Source organism: Chenopodium album, chromosome 19, assembly GCF_948465745.1.
Source record: "Chenopodium album chromosome 19, dcCheAlbu1.1, whole genome shotgun sequence".
Taxonomy (NCBI): Eukaryota; Viridiplantae; Streptophyta; class Magnoliopsida; order Caryophyllales; family Amaranthaceae; genus Chenopodium; species Chenopodium album.
In genome coordinates, this window is record NC_137852.1 from 31,797,392 (window position 1) to 31,818,366 (window position 20,975).

General features: G+C 35.3%; 1 protein-coding gene across 1 annotated transcript; it reads left to right on the top strand.

The window, feature by feature from the left end:
* The first annotated feature begins 9,254 nt into the window (after positions 1–9,254).
* On the top strand, positions 9,255–15,379 carry LOC145595129 (glyceraldehyde-3-phosphate dehydrogenase GAPCP1, chloroplastic-like). The gene is made up of 14 exons (XM_081651497.1): positions 9,255–9,559; positions 9,678–9,769; positions 10,371–10,438; positions 10,558–10,596; positions 11,883–11,983; positions 12,073–12,185; positions 12,330–12,429; positions 12,509–12,655; positions 13,384–13,444; positions 13,559–13,656; positions 14,156–14,298; positions 14,441–14,524; positions 14,804–14,893; positions 14,993–15,379. The coding sequence occupies exons 1-14, from the start codon at positions 9,470–9,472 to the stop codon at positions 15,042–15,044; spliced, it is 1,278 nt and encodes a 425-aa protein (XP_081507623.1). The 5' UTR covers positions 9,255–9,469; the 3' UTR covers positions 15,045–15,379.
* The last annotated feature ends 5,596 nt before the right edge of the window (positions 15,380–20,975 follow it).

Below are 20,975 nucleotides of genomic sequence, written 5' to 3' on the forward strand. Positions count from 1 at the left end.
GGATTGTCATACACCCAGTTCTCTATGGCAAAATTTCCCAAAGGATTGTCGTAGGTCTCTATTCATCATAAATTTTGGCAAAGGTTCCTCAATGTGGATTGTCATTCATTTCAGTAAGTGGCAAATTTTCCCGAGGTGGATTGTCGATCGACTTTTTTTTGCAAATGTTCCAAGATATGGATTGTCAATTGTGGCAATATATTTCTGAGAGGATTGTTGCATAGCATTGGCAAAGTTCCAAGATGGATTTCTTTTGAGAGTTATGTTCCAAGATGAGGATTGTCGATCATAGCAAGGTTCTTATGATAGATTGTTATGAAGCATTGGCAAATTTTCCCACAATTAGATTTTGGCAAATTTTCCAAGTTACGGATTATCGCTTCATCGTGGCAACATTTCCAAGGATGGATTGTTACGAAGCATTGACAACTTTCCCTAAATCGGATTGTCATACATTATTCAAGAATTGTGTTGGCAACTATTCCCGAAGAAAAGAGAATTGTCATCACCCTAAGCATCAACAGCAAAATTCAAGTAACCATTAAGGATCAATAAGCAGTGGTCTTCGATAATTTTCTTCGGAATATTATCACAAAACAACTGAAGATTGCTACAAGAAGAGTTATCTTCGATGATGTTCCCTAGGATGTGGAGGATTGTCAAGCAACTGGAGATAGCTACAAGCAGAGTTATCTTCGATCGTGTTCCCTAAGATGTGGAAGATGGTCACAAGCGGCAGAGGATGACTACAAGCAGAGTTATCTTTGATGGTGTTGGAGGCAGCTACAAGCAGAGCAGTCTTCAAGTTGTTGTTACAACAAATGCAACAAATTGGTTACTCTAGAGACGTATGCTCGACGGTGCAATATACGCGTTTCTTAACTCTCTTTATCTGTGTAACTAACACTAGTTTGCAGGTATCGATGTTACAAGAATGATTTGGGATCGCAGAACTTTCTGAATCATTCTCCATCCCTATCGATACTTTGACTTTTGTTTTCGAAACCTAAGTTTCTCCAACCTCAGTTAAAGTGGGGGCTTCTATAGACACCCATTTGTGTCTCCCCAAAACCAAACCCAGTGATGAATACCTTTCGCGTCAAACCATAATCAAATGAAGTGAAAGTGTGAAAAGTCTAGTGTTGCGGTTAGTTTTTTATTAAAATCTTTCTTTCTGTTTTCGAAAACCTGCTCTATTTCATGAAAATAGACAGTCCAGTTTGGTTTGGTCCATGATAAGGGTTCAATAATAGTGTAGTTGGATAAGGCTCAAAAAGAGCTTTCCAACGATATATTATAAGCCCAATTCCGATGAATAATGAGGAAGTTATGGCCAAAATACTAAAATGGGCCCGGTTTGATCCTTACATACGGCCCAATGATCTTGAGGAGGGCGTATTATTATTTCTAAAGCTAGTAGGATTGATTATAGTCTTCTAAAACTAGAATCATCTAGAAGGTTCTGTTTATATCCTAGTAAGATTAGGAATGATAATTATGTATATGAGTTTTACTTGGAATAAAATAACGTTTTATATGAAAATACGATTTTAGCCTTCGTACTGACTTTACGACTCAATTTTATTGATAAGGGGACTCTGTACTGAAAGCGTGTAGAAAACCACTATCGTCGCCTCGCGACAAAGCTTGTCGCCTAGCGACGATTCGTCGCCTAGCGACAAATCCTGTCATTGGCGACGAAGTGGAGTTTTATTCCTCTTCAAATTCTGAATATTTTCTATTGGTTTTCGAACTATTTTCCTTATAAATATGATCTCCAGAACTCCATTTTCAATCATCCATAACCATCATAATTCTCTCTCAAATCTAAAGCTTTCTCTCTCTCTTTCTAAGCCCAACCCTTTTGCAAACACAATCAATACCGCATTCACAAGATCTAGAAACACCTAGCTATGTTCAAAGTTGCCTTCGCCCTAAACGTGAAAGGTTGATAATTTTTGAGGGTTTGGTCCCAAATCCAGTCTAAAATTTTTAACTCTTTCTTTTTATTATTTAATTTAATTATTGTTTGATTTAATATTTTCTTGAAGTTGACTATCGCGTGTATTTTGTTATTAGAAAGAGGTACGAGGCTTCAAAGTAAGTAATTAGCTTACTCTTGATTTATTATTGCAATGTAGAAAGCATGTTTAAATTTCATTAATTCCTAGTATCATGTTAGGATGTTATTTAATGCTTTCTAGAATCATGTTTAGGGTGCATCCTATGCTTTTTAATATCATGTTAGTATCATGTTAAGGCTAAAGCTTTGATCTTTATGGTTTAGTGACGTGCTAGGATTTGTTATTAATCTTGTTAGTATCATGCCTAGGATCTTGCTATTGTTATTATGCTTTATTGTTAACATGATGATTATGATTATTATTATGTTGCTTGATTATATTGTGGTAATTGCTTGATCACGCCTTTTATGCTTGTTTAAAGGGAATTTGTACTTGAAATCGCGCCTAATAAGATAATTAATAATTTGGTTTAGGCTAATATGATTTTAATTCAAGTGATCGCCATTAATAGATTTGTTTGTGCATTAATATTCAACCAACATAGATTAAACAGGTTTAGGGTTAACCTACTGATTGCATGTTAGTCAGAAAGCGCACATGAATACGAGTAGAATAAAGTAGAGGCCTATCTTATAGGGCTGGTCCTCTCTCTTTAGATTGGATTCGTACCCTCATCCCCGAACATCAGTCATGGTTCCAGACCTATTGGAGTTGACGATCTCATGGATTGTTAAGGGGTGTGACCTTCATCCTGTGAACGGTTTACAAGTTCCTAAAACTTGTTAGCGACTCTTTTGCTCTAGCTTCCTTTCCTTTGGACGCCACCATGCTTAAGTGTATGATCACAATGGGGTTCAAGCTAGGGATAATGCTTGAAATATTCCCTATAGGGAGATAGAGGTTTAACACTTCCTTCCTGCAAAAACCAAGACATTAATGTTAATACGATAAGAGGCATAAACTTCATAAGATTAGACGACGAATTATCGTCTGACAAATGTGGAAAAAACAAAGTAAACACAGTTCTAAAAGTAAGATGGTCCATCCCACCTTTCGAGCTGAGAACTCTTGTAGTTCCTATTTTTTTGAGCTAACATCCCCTTGTGGAGACGTTGACAGATGACTTCACAATCTTCTCTTTTGGCAGCTTAGACATGGTTGTATTTGTAACAGAAAGCCGATTGTAAGATCACACACACAAAAAAAAAAGGGGAGATGAATGATATTGGTATACATGCACATGCAATTTGTTTGTGCAAAAACCTTTATCAAAATTTGGCTTAGGCCATAGGTGGAGAAGAAATGGCGTCTTGACAACCACTTTGAGGGACAATCAAATCCTTATTGTCGTCTACGTTGATGGTTTCCACATAAAACAACCTGTAGACACCTGATTGTGTCTCCCGAAAAACCAAACCCAGTGATAAGTACCTTTTACGTCTTTGATTGACGAGTTCGGTGAATCCCTTAGACCTTGACCATATTTCTAACCTAACCTAAAGTGTTTTAATCCAAAATCATTTATTTCGTGTCTTTAAACCAAAATCATTCATTTCGTGTCTTTAAACCCAAAATCTTTCATTTCGTGTCCAAATCATAAAAATGTCCAAACCAGATTATGTTGGTCCATAATCCCAATCCCATCTTTCCAACAATATTATAAGCCTGAATCCGACTTAAAACAAATAAGTTATGGTCAAAATACCAAACCGAGCCTAGGTCCATCTTACATACGACCCAATGATCATGTGATGGTTCAAATACCTTATTTCCAATCCTAAACCAATTAAGATTGATTACAAGCTTCTATAATCAACTAGAAGGTTCTAATTCATCCTTTTCGAAAAGATAAAGATAAAAAAAAAATTGATATTGAATACAACTTCTCTTTTTTGGTAATCCTAATCATGTTCAAAATAGAAGACGTACGGATATTTCATTAACCAAATTCTATTGGAAATCAAACTTCGTACGATTGTCTATCTTTAGAAAATTATCACACGACGACAGGACCATAGCGCCTCGATAGTTCCATTGCACCGTGATGGACTCTGTTGCGCTGCAATACGAGATGTTTTATTCCGATTCGAATTCTGATCTTTTCTGATCGCTTGAACTCTCTTTTTTCCCTATAAATAGACGTCGTTTTCCATCGTATCAGATCACCAACAATCATCACAATCATCATACTAATCATCAATTCTCATTCTTGATCCCCGTGTTCTTAGCCTTTGCCTAAACAAATCCTAAACACATTCTTGATACTCCCAAATACTTCCTCCGTTAATGGTTATTTGCAACAATGGAATATTTTATATCTCACAAATAATACCCCTTTTTTGCAAATAACCATTAACGGAGGAAGTAAGTCACAATATTGCTTTCGTGAGATTTGAATACTCCTAGCCATCCTTGACGTTGCCTTCGACCTCGTTGTGAAAGGTTGATAATTATGAGGGTTTAATTTGGTCCCAAATCTATATTTCAATTCATATTTGATTTAATTATTGATTTAATTTTCTTGAAGTTTACTAACGTGTGTATTGTTTTAATAGCAAGAAGGTTGAGGCATGAAAGTAAGTAATTCAATTAAATTACTTAACTATTCCTTTGATTTTGGAGTAGAAATCATGCTTAGGATGTTATTTAGATTTCTGGTATCATAATTAGGATGTCAATTATAACTTCTAGTATCATGTTTAGGATAAAGCTTTGAATTTTATTATTCGTAACATGCTAGGATTTGTTTCTAATCTGTTTAGTATCATGCTTGGAATCTTACTTTTCACAATATTTTGATGATGCTTTCATGATGATGGTTGTTATATTAATCATATGTTGCTTGATTTTTCGTGATTTATTGTTATTGCTTGATCACGCCCCTTTTTGCAGGTTTAAAGGAATTTGTACTTGAAATCACGCCTACTATAATTAATAATTTGAGTTAGGCTTAATATGATTTTAATTCAAGTGATCACCAACAATAGATTTGATTGTGCATTGATAATCAACCAACGTATATTAAGCAGGTTAGGATTAACTTGATGTATCTATGAGCTCACATGAACATCGTAAGAATTAAGTAGAGGCCTATTTAGAGCGTGCTCAATCTCTTTTAGGGTGGTTTTGTACCATCATCTCCGAACATCCAATCATGATTTCGTACCACTATGGAGTTAGCTATCTCTGTGATCGTGAATGGGGTGTAACCTTCACGCCCGTAAACAGTTTACAAGTTCCTAAACCTTGTTGGTGACTCCTTTTCTCTAGCTTCTATTCCTTGGAATGCCGCCATACCTAAAAGCATGGACTACAGTAGGTCTAAATGATGAGTTTGAAAAATTCCCTACAGAACCCAAGGGTTAGGATATTATCCCAACCTTCCTTGGTGACATGTGGTAGCGACGCTTTCTTGGCCAAAAGATAAGGCTAACAATTCTAGGAGTTGAATAGGGAATTCTCTTCCTTGTTGTCTAAAAGGCAATGTAATAAAACCTATGTCGTTAGTCCCTCCATTTGGATCCCTTAGATAAGGTCATCATGTACTCCTTTTGAGTAGTCAAGGTGTACCATCCGCCGCCTCTAAGAACCTTGTTCAAAATAATGCATTTATGTGCGCTAAGGCTTCGAAGGCTTCGAAGCCAGGCGTCACCATCTACGTTTGACAAGTGGCAACATACCCTAATATGTTTAACCAAGAGTTGGGGGTTAGTTGCCAACCACCAAGGCATGGTATCCGTCCAAAATCTCTTTTACTGTCGGATACAGGGGAAGTGGAGACCAACGTTTTAACGCCTCACCCAATACTTGTCGACATTCACAACTTTAAAGGGCCATACCAGGATGCCCCCATTCGAATGCGACATCCGTATTTCATAGTCGTCTCCTATGATATGGGCGGCTCTGTATGCATTAAGACCTTGCTAACATTGGCAAAGTCTTTTAGAGAGATAAATCAAGTATTAGGGTTGTATTCGCCCGCCTTAGAGGCGCCGAGTGCATAGGCATCTCCACCTCTCTCTTACTCGTCCTTACCTTTGGCATCACTTGCCGAATCGGGCACTACAATTCTGACCCTGAACCTCTTGAATCAAGGCCCTCTACTTCCATTTCCTCTTAAGATGTGCTTTGTTTAGAGTCGGATGACACTTTACCGGACTCTTTCAAAATAGAAGAGACGCTCAAACTCCAAGAAGAATAAAAAAGGGAGTCCCATCACCCTCGCTAAGGGGCATATGTTTAGGGTAATATACCTTAGATATGTGGACCAATAGGGCAGTGACAAGTGTCCCCTAAACCAGCACTTAAGGAGCCAATCAAGACATGACACGTGTCACTTGCTTAAATCGGTAAGGTAAATCGACCTTCAGGCTTGATTCCCAAGAAGTCGTAAAAACAGTGCAACCAATCTACTTAGGTTAAAATAACTTAAGAGGATACACACTCCTATACACTATAATTATTGTTCATAAATGAGCAATATGACACATTCAATAAACAATTATTATATCCACACGGAGGAAATTACTCAACTTTTACTACACTCATTCCGGTAATAACTTAATTTCAGAGGCAAAACTCTAATAAATCGGACATTTTGTTGTTTTGTAGGTGCAGCATACTAGGAGAGCTATATTTAGTGTTATAATACTCGCGACGGACATCTGGAAAGTGCAGTATACCAAGAGAGCTATATTTAGTGTTATAATTCTCCTAACGGACATCTCGAAAACCCCATAACATTACATATGTAATTTAATACCTGAATGAATTAACATGTTTAAATCCCGACTCGATATGAGACCAAATCCACTATCCGCCAAAACCACTTAATTAGAATCTGATTACAATGCAACCTTAATTTTAACCAAATCGATTAAACCCATTCTTTTTCACCAATCTAAATTGTCCTACCAACAATATGAGCCTGTTTCCACCGATCTAATTTCACCCACTACCCAATTAATTGATCCATTTAATAAGCATCGAATCGATTATAACCCACAACGATATAAACTTGAAACCGCATCGACCTGAGTAAATCCACTCTTACCTCGAATTGTATTAGACTAACGCCGGTCATGACTTGAACCATTATCGACCCGAACTGAATGAAAACCGCACAAAAATAAACCGAATCCGAACCAACCCATTAGGGCTTGTTTGGCATCATTTTTTGTTATCAGTTTCCTGTTTTTTTGAAAACTAAAAACCAAAAACAAGAAACAAGAAAAAGGTGTTTTCACTTTTTTGTTGTCAGTTTTCAAAATTATCATGATTTTAATAAGTCTAAATATTTTTTGATCCATTATGTAACCTATGTAATATACTTTTAATAAACAAAAACCCAAAAAACAGAAACCCACAGCGATGCCAAACGGACCCTTAACAATCAGAATCAAACTACCCCTAACTTGCTAAGACATTAAATTTGTTCCATCCAAAACTATTTCAAACTGAAACCATTTCAACCTAAGCCGAAATCGTACTAGTCAAACCGAATGCTATGCGTGTCCTCGATTATGCTCTCAATATGGCACGGAGAATGTCCAGATTCCTTAAACTGTGTTGATAATCAGTAGATTATAGATTATCACCTTCAATTTGAATTTTACAAATACCTCAATAAAACGCTAGATTGAATCTTACCGAAGCGCTTCAACTTCTCCTACAAATGCCTTGGTGCTGCCAACGAGGAGCTTGTTTAAAGGGAGTCCAGCTATGCAAGAACAATTACATAACGAGGGGAAGAGTATAATTGCATGTAATATATATTTTGATTTTAGAGTAGTACATTGAGTGATCAATAATATCATTGGGTGATCAAATAATAGTACCATTGAATATTTCAGTGGTATTATGTATGCATTTAGTGGTACTATATATGCATTCATTGGTACTAACTTCATGCATATACAAGGCCTATTTAATTGACTGAACTGAACTGAACTGAATATGTTATGAGAGGAGGATATTAAGAACTGAAATGAAAATAATTTGAAAAGAACAGACCCATAGTATCACTAAATAACTAATGATATTATATAAACTTACAGTAATATATTTAAAAATGGTCCCACTTAGGCCCTGTTTGATTCACCTTAATTTTGCTGAATTGAAATTATTTTTACTGAACTGAACTTATTTTTACTAAACTGAACTTTATTTTACTGAACTAAAATTATTTTTATTGAAATTAAATTATTTTTACTGAACTGAAATTATTTTGGGTTTTTCTACATTATAACCCTCTAATTTTCCGTTTTCTACGATGTGTCCCTTTTTTTGAGAAATTTACACTGTAACCTCAAAATATATTTAGCTTCTATATGGTAACCTTGTCGTTATCTTGCCGTTAACTAATTCCGTTACTGGGGCCCACTCACCACTTAATAATATTTTTTAATCGATTTGCGTGTTGGAAATGGTTCCGTTAATGGTTTCGGGGGCTATTTTGTTCCTAAAGCCGCCAAATTGAGCTTAGATTTAACAAAAAAATAACACAAATGACTCGTTTTGCATATTAAGAAATGTCTCGATTTGCGTGTTTACGTATTTAATACACAAAACAAGCCATCTGTGTCATTTTTTTGTCAAATCTGAGCTCAACTGTCCCCACAGACCAACACAAGTCCTTCCGGCGCATTTTGTCCTCACTCATGCGCACCCCGAGAAAACTTCCCGGGAGGTCACCCATCCCAAGACTACTCCCAGCCAAGCACGCTTAACTATGGAGTATTCTTAGCATATGAGCTTCCTAAAAAGAAGATGCATCTTGTTGATATGAGTAGTATATCAAACTCTTTTAAAGCAATCATGAGGGGTATTACACCTACTATCTCTCCTCTTTACTCTCTCTTTTATGTACTTTTTTAAATGCATAACAATACTGCATTAGTAATTCTTCCCTTAACGAGGGCTCCACAGTTACTCATAATAATGGGAGAAAATCATCTGTCCCATAATTTGTGTCCCACTGGTGTTTCATTAAATATGATTGGTTCTTAAAATATTTATTTGCCTTTTAAAATTTGAGAAGTGGGACCGTGTAATTATTACAACCAATGATATTAAGTGGAACACAAATGGAACATGAAAAATGGGACAGAGGATTTAAACCCCATAATAATATTTCATAATTTCTTTCCTGCACGTCACCCTTACAGCTGCCCACCTACGCACTCCCTCTATTTCCAATATAATAATAAACAAAGTTGGCTTCTCATTTTTCATAGCATCTCCCTTCTTTAAGCTTTATTATAAACTACGAGTACTGTTTTCTCTCTTCATTTTTCCCATTTTTCAATTCACTAGAGTTCCAAAATCTCGAGAATCCAGTCAATACTTCACATTTTTCAGAAACTCCTTTTTTTAGGGTTTTTCTCTCTCTTTTGCCTCCATCTCTACTGTTAGCTGATTCAAAGAGTAACAACCAAGCTACAACAATGGCGGCTCATTCTTCTCTTCTTCGATCTGCTCCTTCTTCTTCCTTCTTTGATTTCTCCTCCTTTTCTCGTTCTTCCGATATTTCCAAGGTTTTCTTTATTTTCTTTTTTATTATTTTTTAATTTTCTTACAATGTTATTTTACGTTCATTGATCGAGTTCTTGATTGATTCTTAATTTTTTTTTTGTTAATTTTGTTGAATTTCAGGTGTTTTTGAGTGGTTCGAATCCAAATGTTAGCTCATTGAAGATTCAATCTAATGTTTTCGGCACTGCTGTTAATGGCGGCTCATCTTCTAGGTTCAGAATCTACTACCATTTTTTTTTCCTTAAATTTTATATATTATTTTTTGGTGAATTTAAATTTTTTTTCAGAGAAATAATTATATGACATTTGATATTTCGTTCGTCCATATTATTGAATAACAGAGTAAAATTTGTACGTACGTCAGTATTTTATTTAAAGGTTGCTTTCGAGATATTATTATAGATGGAAAATGCCAAATTATAAAATTATTCAATAGAAAATTTTGGATAAATTTATTATTTTATGATTCAATTAAAAGCAACGAGCAAGCAAAATATTTCTGATTGCTCTGTTTAATTTATTTTGTCTTACTGATCCACTGTAATACTTCATATGATACTATGTTTTCGAGAATTTATGCCCGCTGCTTACGTATTTGGCTGTGTGCAATCACTCAAAATGTTAGTCGGGTTGATGTTCAAGACTTAATGATAAATTAGATAATTTATCTGATTTGTATTTGGAAAGCTGAATGATGTTTTTTCTTTCGGTCTAGTGATACGGTTTTAGACAGGTGCATAATTTTTATGTGTAATTTGCGTTTGTTATTTACTTGTATGAGTTTAGTAGTGATATATCCCGTACTTGATGCAGGAAATGTAGGTCTACAAGCATGCAGCCGATCAAAGCAACAGCTACTGAAATCCCACCAGCGGTCAAAAGTGCGTGGCTACTCTTTCTGTTTTTGTGTAACTGAACATAATATCTGCTACTGCTATAGCTGATTATATCCACTATAGCTGATAATCCTGATATAGTTTAATGGTTTTGTTCCCTATAGATTCGAAGAGTGGTGGCAAAACTAAGGTTGGAATCAATGGTATGTTTTCTATCATTTGTTTTTGGACTTAAATTGCAATCCTTAATATTATGAAAGATTGTTTACAAATTGTTGTTGAAGCTAGACTTCCATTTATCTGCTAGCATTGTGTAACCATTAAAGGGTTGAGGATTCCAAAAAAAAAAAAAAAAAAAAAAAATACTGAGAAACAGTGTGTAGAAAAGAATTTGAATAAGCTTGATCTTTAGGACTTAGGTTATTACTATGTTTGATAGGCTAACTATTCTTTTCTTGTGAAAGCCTAAAATATGGAAATTCTTCTTCAGATTCTTAGAGAGCATTATGTTGTATATTGTACAAAAGCAAAATCTCAAAACTTAGCTATTGTTTTACCTTGAAGGCAATGCAAAATGCTGTAGGATTGATAGAAATTTTGGCGTCTAGATTGAAATTATTTCGATAAGGGGATTTCAAATGGTCTACCTATTGAATTGTTTTTGCTCTACTCTCTTTCTCATGTTCATGCACGGCTAAATTCAAAATTGATTAAGTGCTGGATCTCTGGAAGATTGTTTGGATTGTGTATGGTTGACTTGATTGTTATTCCATTAAAGGAATGGGTAGTAATTTTTCTTTCAGAATAAATATCCATTTGTTGTAAAATAGTATTATAGTGGACAAATCTTCCTTCTGCCCCCTGTTGTTCATCCCATTTCCCCTTTAAGTTTTCCCCATCTTCTAAATGACAATGAGGGATTACCACTTTACTCTCACATTCACTACAGTTGGTCCTACCTGTTTGGCTATTTTGTCTCTCATTAACTCCACACAATCAAAACATAAACAGAAAAACAAAACCCTAACAGGGCAATGCAAAATACTGAGGGTGTATCCCTAATAGTATTTACTTGATTTGACTTTTGTCCTAAATATTATTATGTTAAATTTCAGTTGTTGCTATCGTTGCTGTGGCTAATTTTGAAACAGAATTTACTAATGTAGAGAAAGACTGTTGTCAAGGTGGCTGGTTGATGTGGAAAACAATCTTCTTGTGTATCTTGAATCATTGAACTCAGCTCAGTTCTGTATACCATTTTATAATGGAAGCTTATATGGCCTTTCACCTTTGTCCTCCAATCAAAAATTATTGAGCTGCATTATATGGTGACAAGTTGATATATGTGTTTCGTTGTCTATATGTGATCTTATAAGATTTTGAGCATTGTTGTTTTAAAATAGAAGCTGCAAACATAATTTTGTAGAATCTTTTTACTGGCTGAACTATAAATGAGCAGATAAATTAATTTAAATATGTAATAATGTAGGCTTCGGTCGGATTGGAAGGCTTGTCCTACGGGTAGCAACTTCTAGGGATGATTTGGAAGTGGTGGCAGTGAACGACCCTTTCATTGATGCCAAATACATGGTAGGAATGTTTGTTTCTGTTTAAAGATTTGCTTCATAAGTCTTGCTTATCATCTTGAAAAGTATAATTAAATATTCCTATTATTCCAGGCATATATGTTCAAGTATGACTCAACACATGGACTGTTCAAGGGCACCATTAAAGTTGTGGATGATTCAACTCTTGAAATAAATGGAAAGCAGGTTAAAGTTACAAGCAAAAGGTATCAGCCATACCCCCAATTTCATGTTTTGATTGGATGAGTCTGCATTGTACGATCTTGAGAAAAAAATCACTGCACGCCTCCCCCCCCCCCCCCCCCCTGTTTTACCTCTTTCCCACTCTCTAATGCATTGCTGATGTACAGGAACCCTGAGGATATTCCATGGGGTGATTTTGGCGTTGAGTATGTTGTTGAATCTTCTGGTGTTTTCACAACATTGGAAAAAGCTGCTGCGCACAAGAAGGTCTGCTTTCTAATCTTGCTTGATCTCATGTCTGATACTGAACTGCACTGTGACTGATCTATTAAGAACTGTTCTGCAGGGAGGTGCTAGAAAGGTGGTTATTTCAGCTCCATCAGCGGATGCACCGATGTTCGTTATAGGTGTAAATGAAAAAACATACAAGCCAAACATGGATGTTGTCTCTAATGCAAGCTGCACCACCAATTGTCTTGCTCCATTGGCAAAGGTGTAGTTTAGTATCTAATTTATATTTGCTTCTTTGCTAAAAAATCTTGTTACCCTTGAAAAATATATATGTTATGCTTGACTTGAGTTGGTTATCTTGTCATAATGAAATCATGCATGTAAATTACTCTTCATTTATAGACAATCAAGTTAATCAAATCTTCTACTCTACTACTTTCTTTGGAAAGTACATTATCTATATTACTGGAAAATGTTTGACAAGGCTTAGTTTCACAATTCTCTTTCAATTAATTTTAAAGGCATCAAACACTTACGCTAAGGTCGCTAACGTAAATGATGTAGCACCAGCAAATTTAAGCATTAGTATAAATGAATTACATAGAATTTGTTATAAAAGTAGTTTGACCAGCATAACGAAGTTACATTGAAATGGAAATCAATAAAGATAAGAATAGTACATAGCATTAGAACATACTACAAATGCTTAAAAATTATAGTTTGAACTAGTGAAGTTTATGTAAAGTTCACCTGCAGTTGTCTTAATTGAATTTCCACTAATAAGATTGCTCTCATAAGTCTATTCTGATGTGATTTGATTTTTTTCTAATGTCTGAAAATCATCTAATCCAATGTTATTTGAAATTTTTGACCAACCAGCAGTTGTTGCGTAGGATCTGTTATCTGAATAATTGTAGTGTTGACCCAGCTGCTTTGTTGTGACTTGTAAGAACTAGATTTTCATTTTCTCTTCATGTTATTTTGCTGCAGGTTGTACATGAAGAATTTGGCATTGCTGAAGGTCTGATGACAACAGTCCATGCTACTACAGGTTCTCATTCTAAGCTTCTTTTAATGCTCCCTCCTCCAAAGAAAAGCATGTGCTCATGCCTGCATCTTTAGAGCATAGAACCTGGTTATATATTTGACATTTTTTGGATTACAGCAACTCAGAAAACTGTTGATGGGCCATCAATGAAGGACTGGCGAGGAGGCCGTGGAGCTAGTCAAAACATTATCCCTAGCTCTACTGGTGCTGCGAAGGTATAGAATCAGCAATTCAGATATTAAGTGTAATTTGCTTAAATGATCCGAGTCTGAACACTTCACTTTACCAGTGGTTATATTACTTTGTCTACATATACGTGCAATTACAATATCAAACTAAAGTACTAAACCATATGTTCCAATGTGGTGAGATTTCGTTGAATGCTTGTGTCAAAATAGTAATAGGTCTATTTAGTTATAACAAGCATAATTTGTGAAGCTGCATAATTCCAATTAAAAAAAAAATTTTAAAAAAAAGTTTTAACATTTTTTGTACCACATACCTGCCAAAATATTTTCTGAAGTGTTTATATTGTTACAAGAGATGGGAGTGCACTAATGTGCTAGCATTCCATAAAATTTAATGTACTCAATATTAACATGGTAAAATAATTATACTGCGGTTATGGTTAATAAAAACTGTATATAATCGTATGTACACTATTATAGCATCAGTAGTCTTTTATCTTTACTAAAGCGATTCAAATGTACATAGGCTGTTGGAAAAGTCCTTCCTGAACTCAATGGAAAACTTACTGGAATGGCATTCCGTGTTCCAACACCGAATGTGTCTGTTGTGGATTTGACTTGCCGACTTCAAAAAGATGCTAGCTATGAAGAGGTTAAAGCTGCCATCAAGTATGTTTCTGATTATTTAATAGGATCTTTTGTTTCTCCCTCTCTTACTGACTATGCGATTAATGCTTTGAGAATTATATTTCTTTTCAGTATTTATGTTTTAAATTTTGTGCATTCATCAACTGTTTTGTTTGTATCACAGGTATGCTTCAGAGGGTCCATTGAAAGGTATTCTTGGATATACAGATGATGATGTTGTCTCGAATGATTTTACTGGTGATTCAAGGTAGGTCCAATTTTCTTTTAATTTAGTGCAATGGTCAAACGTATCCATTTGTTTCTTTTCCTGAATTTTTTTTGAATCAAATCTTTCATACGTGCAAAACATACCTAATGTATTCTTGTACTTATGATATCTAATGTTTTGAGTAACCATCCTATTTTGTTTATCTGAACTTTATGAACTGCAAATATTTGAATTCTTAGCTCTGAACATTGGTTGCATATGTAGATCCTAAGTTGAGTATTGCTTTGCCTAACTACCATGCTTCTGCCATTGTTCCAGATCAAGCATATTTGATGCCAAGGCTGGGATTGCACTGAGTTCCTCTTTTGTGAAACTGGTTTCTTGGTATGATAATGAATGGGGATACAGGTATAACTTTACGGTCTTTTATCCTCTCATCAAGTTACTTGTGTCAATATCATGGCTTAATGTTTTCTCGAGTGATAACATGCTCTTGTGTGCTTGTAGTAATCGAGTTTTGGACCTGATAGAGCACATGGCATTGGTGGCTGCCATATAAATTCATGCAAAGCAAGGATTACAGCTTGCAATATTTTCAGTGAAAGTGACCTTGATTTTGATGTAGGTAGAGATTGATGCTAAATAGTTCACATAAATTTTGTTCCGTGTGAGATGCCAGATATTGATAATAAGGATTGGCGAGAGCTGCAGCCAGAGTCTGCTGGCACTATATGTAGATCGCAATTACGAATTCATGTATTAGTTTTTTCATTTTTGATTTTGCGTGGTGCTCTCTTGTATAGAGTGCTTTAGGTATTTGGGCAACATATATTGGTGCCTTGGGAAAAATAACCAAAAGTTCAAAACTGTTTTGGTTAAATACTAAAATCAATTACTAGCACTTTGGCTCTAATAAGGTGTGATGTTTGGTCTATAAGCCCTACATGATGTATCTCATATTTGTCTAACCAATTTGTGTGGTAGCTACAAGGACAATATTAGGGTGTTTGCCTATTTGGTTTGTGGGAATAAGAGTTTGGAGACACGCAAAAAATAGGCTATAGACGGGTATACATAAGGCCCATCTAATCATGTTGTCGATAAACACGAGAGTACCAGCTAGTCCGAAAAATATAGTCGATCAATAATTTCAATATGTTTGACTGCATGTAGTCACTGGAAGTAGTTATAAGACCATTACATAGGGTGTTTGATATGGGGGATAAGAGTTTCGAGACTTGAGAAAAAGGTTGGCCACAGCTGAGTATGGATCTCGCTTTCTGTTACAAGGAGGAGTACTAACTATATTTGGTTGCCTAACAAATTCATGGGAAGTTTATTTTCCTGGGAATTAGATAGATGTATACTTGTTTGGCTGACAAAAATGTAAGAAGTTAGACTTCCTAGGAACTCTCACTTCCCACAAAATGGGGAATTAACTTATCTAGTCCCCCCTAAGTAAATGAAACTTCCCATGTGTAGACACCTAAAAATGTCTCCCCAAAACCAAACCCGATGATGAACAATCTTTCACCGCCATTATTGGTCGGATTGAGTATGTAATCTTTAGGGTGCTTAAATCCATGTTCATTCCCAATACATTTCATAAACCAACCCAATTCCTAACCCATTTCACCAAACCATAACTTATTTTCCTCATTTCGTGCCTTTAAACCCAAAATAATTCATTTCGTGTCCATTAAAATCATTCATTTCGTGTCTTTTTATAAAAATGTTTAGACCAGTTTATTTTGGTCCATAATCTGGGTCCAATTGTTATATGGTTGGATGGGGCTTGAAAAGAGATTTCCAACGATATATTATAAGCCCAAATCTGAGTTATAACGAATAAGTTATTGCCAAAATGCTAAACTGAGTCTAAATCGAACCTAAGCCCACCATACCTACGACCCAATGATCATGTGGAGGGTCCAAAGGCTTAAATCCCACTCCTAATCCAATTAGGATTAATTAGAAGCTTGTATAAGTTTCTATAATATCTTAATTATCCTTTTTGAAAAGATAGGATTAAAGAGTTTCAAATTGAATAAAACTTTTTTTTTTGAAAGTCCTTATTCTATTCGAATTGAAAGACGTTCAAAGATTGTCAGATATTATTTTCGTGCTTCATAGTTTTTATCTAATTCTTATATGGTTGGATAGCTCTTGAAATTATCTTTCCAATTATATATTATAATATTAATTCCGAGCTATAACGAAACTCTATCCAAAATTGACACCGTCCCACTATTTCGGCCATATATTTTATTCTACAAAATAATTTAATCTGATTCTAATTCGGTTAGAAAGTAGACTTCAAGAGCTTTCCAACTATATCTTACTCATCTTATTCCGATTTCTGTATCAAAAGATATGATAAAAATAAAAACCGCAAAAACTGTTGTCTATCGCAAGAGTTTTATCCGATTCGAATTCTTATCTTTTCTTGATTCGACCCCTCTTTTTTCCTTATAAATAGAGGTCATGTCTCACCTTTTTCAATCATCAACGAGCTTGATCACCTAATCATTCTCTCTTCCTCTCTTTTCCAGCAAAAAAAATCATTCTCTTCTCTTTCTCTTATATTCTAAGCCTCAAACCCATATTCTTAAATCCTATTCTTCCCTTAAGCACTCCAAGAAGTCCATACTTGACCCGAAGTTCTATAGTTAAACCAAGGCGTGAAAGGTAGAATTAACTGAGGGTTTGGACCAAATTAACTCTACGTTAATTTAATTTAATTTACATTTAATTTATTATTTATTGAAGTTACTAACAGTTTATTCATGATGTAGCAATTCAAGGAAATGCAGAAAGTGAGTAATTAATCACTTAATTACTCTTATTTTTATTTCTTATTGCTAGTATCATGATTAGGGTTATTATTATTTGATTTGACTAACGCTATTATTGTTGAATTGCTTCCAATATTAATGTTTATTCTATTATTATTTATGATCACCATATTGCATGTTAAAGGGAATATGTAATTGAATATCATGACTAATAAGATAATTTGGACAACCGGTTTAGATCCGTTTTTAATCTTGTTGTTTAATCAAGTGATCACCAATATTCTAGAATTATATGTTGCATTAATATTCAACCAATTTAGCTTAATAATAGTTTGGAGCAAATTAAATATTTTATTCGCATGCCTTTGAGATCGCAGGAATTACTTTTCACAATAAGAATCGAGCAGAGGCCAATACGGGCGAATGTGACTCCATGACTCACTTCGTACCATCATCCCCGATCCTCCTTTCGTGGTCCGAACCATATGGAGTTAGTAATCTCATGGATTATGAATGGGGTGTAACCTTCACGGGTCAATCGTTGTTGCCTTTTGTTGTCCCTTTTCGTAATTGTCCTTTATGATCCGTGAACGGTTTACAAGCTCCTTAAAAACTTGTTGGCGGCTCCCTACTTTGCTTTGCCCTTAATCGTTGTCCCTAATCGTAATGTCAATTCCCACTTCCTATGAGTGTCAAGCATATTCACATGCAAGATGCTTTTAAGTAGGCGCACTTCGAACGACGCCTACACCATGGGATGTAGAAATTCCCACATCCAACCAAACAATATTTGTTAATTCCTGGGAATTTCAATTTCATGGGCATTGAATTTTCATGGGAATTTCTACTTCTTACATGCAACCAAACAAGCTCTAGTTAGTTAATAACTATAATCAAACAGAAGACATGCCTCTTTCCCAGCTATAGTGACAGGGTAAAGTCGTATCCCCTAATCAAAAGTAATACCTAAGTCCTCTAACTAAAGTAGATAGGGAAGTAGGGTCGTATCCACAGGGAAACTGGTCTTTCTACTCCTAATTAGTTAAAATAATCTAAATTATTAAGGTAACCAAATTGTTGTGTTCAATATGAAACTATGCTACGGAAATTGAGTTTAGGGAGAAAATCACTAATAAGAAGGCCTAGGGTCATAGGTTCACCAATAATTAATATTCCGGGATAAAACATAATAATCAATAATTAACATTGCACAGATAACATGATTAACAGGCTCTCGCATTATATTAATCAACATAGACCTAACAGGCTCTCGTAATTTACTAGATCTAAGTTCCTATTGAAAATAGTCTTTAATATTAAATTAACATCTGCTCGATTCATCAATTCAATATTGCTAAACATTCACAATCAAATTACATCTGCTCGATTCATAATCTAATTGCAAAGAATTAAAACAATTCAATAAAAAATTATCATGCAATATCAATAATCAATAATAACAAATTATCCCTTCATATTAATTATGGATCCTTATAAACCCTAGAATTAAACTACTCACACATAATTAAATCTAAAACATGCAAAGTAATAAAGTAAGCCATAAGGAATTGAAAAGGAAGAAATTACTGAAATTAATTGAAATAGAAATCGTACCAAGACGGGGGAATTACAAAGTAATCAAGAACAAGAGTAAGGTAGAGAGAAAAGTCTAGAGAGAGAAAATATTAAGTAGAGAGAGAAAGTGAAAAAAGTAATAATTACAATCCTAAACGTACTTAAACGAAAATAATTAACGATCCTAATTAGAACTAAATGCCTCGACAACTTCAGCTCTCAGAATCACGCGCCCGATCGGGCTAAGGGCCGCCCGATCGGGCGCGCCTTTATCCTCGTGCTCCCACGCAGAACCCTTGCCCGATCGTGCTAAGCCTCGCACGATCGGGCGCGCCTAGCTCGATACCTCCTTTGCTGCGCACCTCGCCCGATCGGGCCTAAGCTTGCTCGATCGGCCGGGCGCGGCTCTACTCCGAGGCTTGAAACTTCGATTGGGCTCGACTCCTCGGCCCAATCCGGATCTCCTCTTCGGGTCTTGAATGTGCGGTCCAAACCTCGATATTCCAAATACCGAGCCCTTAATCACCGGCTCGATGGCTCTAGCCGGCCTTGGGCTTCAACAACGGTCATGCTCCTCCAATGCTCGTAGTTGCTTCATAAAATCCCGGGAAAATACTCCGAAGGTGCAATTCCCTATAAAACTCAACCAAAACTACGAAAACACTAGAAAATGCATATTAGTAACAAAAATGGCTCTAAAGAGCCAAAAACACTACTATTTATGACCAAGGGACGAGGGTAAAATACTATATAAAATGGACATATCAAACTCCCCCAAGCCAAACCTTTGCTTGTCCCTAAGCAAAGAGCTCCTCAATGAACAATAAAATTTCCCTACCCCAATATAAAAATCAAGCACAAACGATTCAAGGCAAATCAAGTGAACAAGTTTCAAAATCAACCAATCTTATTCATCTAATCACCCTTCCTCCCCAACAATTGTCAAGTAGAGCAAACCACAAGAGCATATAGAATTCAAGACTAGTGCTCACACACTCACTTCTCATATATGTGGCGAGTAAAAGATGTACTCGATCGCTCTCCGTCCCAACCCCTTTATGTGAACAATGCCCTCCCAAACTCACACACTCGTGTGTTTAAAAAGACATACACTCAACCTAATAGTCGACTCGGAATATGTCAAGTCATAACTTGCATTGATAAACAACACTTTCACATTTACACAACTCTATGCACAAAGGTCAAAAGGACTTTTAAAGCTTGTAATGTAAGGCTAGGGTGAAAGGGTAGGATAAATTTGGGAATATGTGAGAGAAAAGCTATGCTAAAAGGGAGCTATATCCTAATAAACCCATGATCAAATATAATGATCATAAACATCTCCAACAAAATTAACTCCAACACAAATCCACTAAATATACTCCAATCATAATAATCAACCCAATATTTACAAAATTCACTCATAAAAATATGATAATATAAGCTAGAGTGAATAAACAAACTTTGAACTCAAACTCAAATATTTACAATGAAACTCAAATTTTTTTTCTTTTCTTTTGATCAACCTTCACATAGACAATTTGAACATGAAACTTTTTTTTTTTTTTTTTTTTTTGCTCATTTTTTTTTTTTTTTTCTATTCTAGAAGTTCACTTTCTTTCTTTCTTTTTTTTTTATTTTTTTTATTTTCTCACTTTTTTTTTCTTGAACTTCTCTTTTTTTTCATCACACTTTTATTTTTCTCAAATATATACACAATAAAACTCATCAAAACAAAAATATGATCAAGAACAAATAACTTCTCAAACCCACCCAAATTGTGCAAATAATGTGCACACTACAAACTCCCTCACCTCACTCACTAATAACTCCCCCAAGCCAAGCTTGGGACTAGTAACCAATGGGGCAAACATGGCTTGTAATGTGGCTAAAAACAATATAAAGTCAAGGCAACAACATGGGTAGCAAGAAGGGAACAAATGTATCTAAATAAATCTGAAGGCTACCTAAAAGAACAAATACCTTCGTCCTCCACATGTGCATAACATTGAGTCATGAAACACTACTCATAGTTGCAAACCAATACTCAAATTCATTGACATACCAGACACTAACACACATTCCTAACCAAATCAACTAGTCAAGCACTATATTCACAA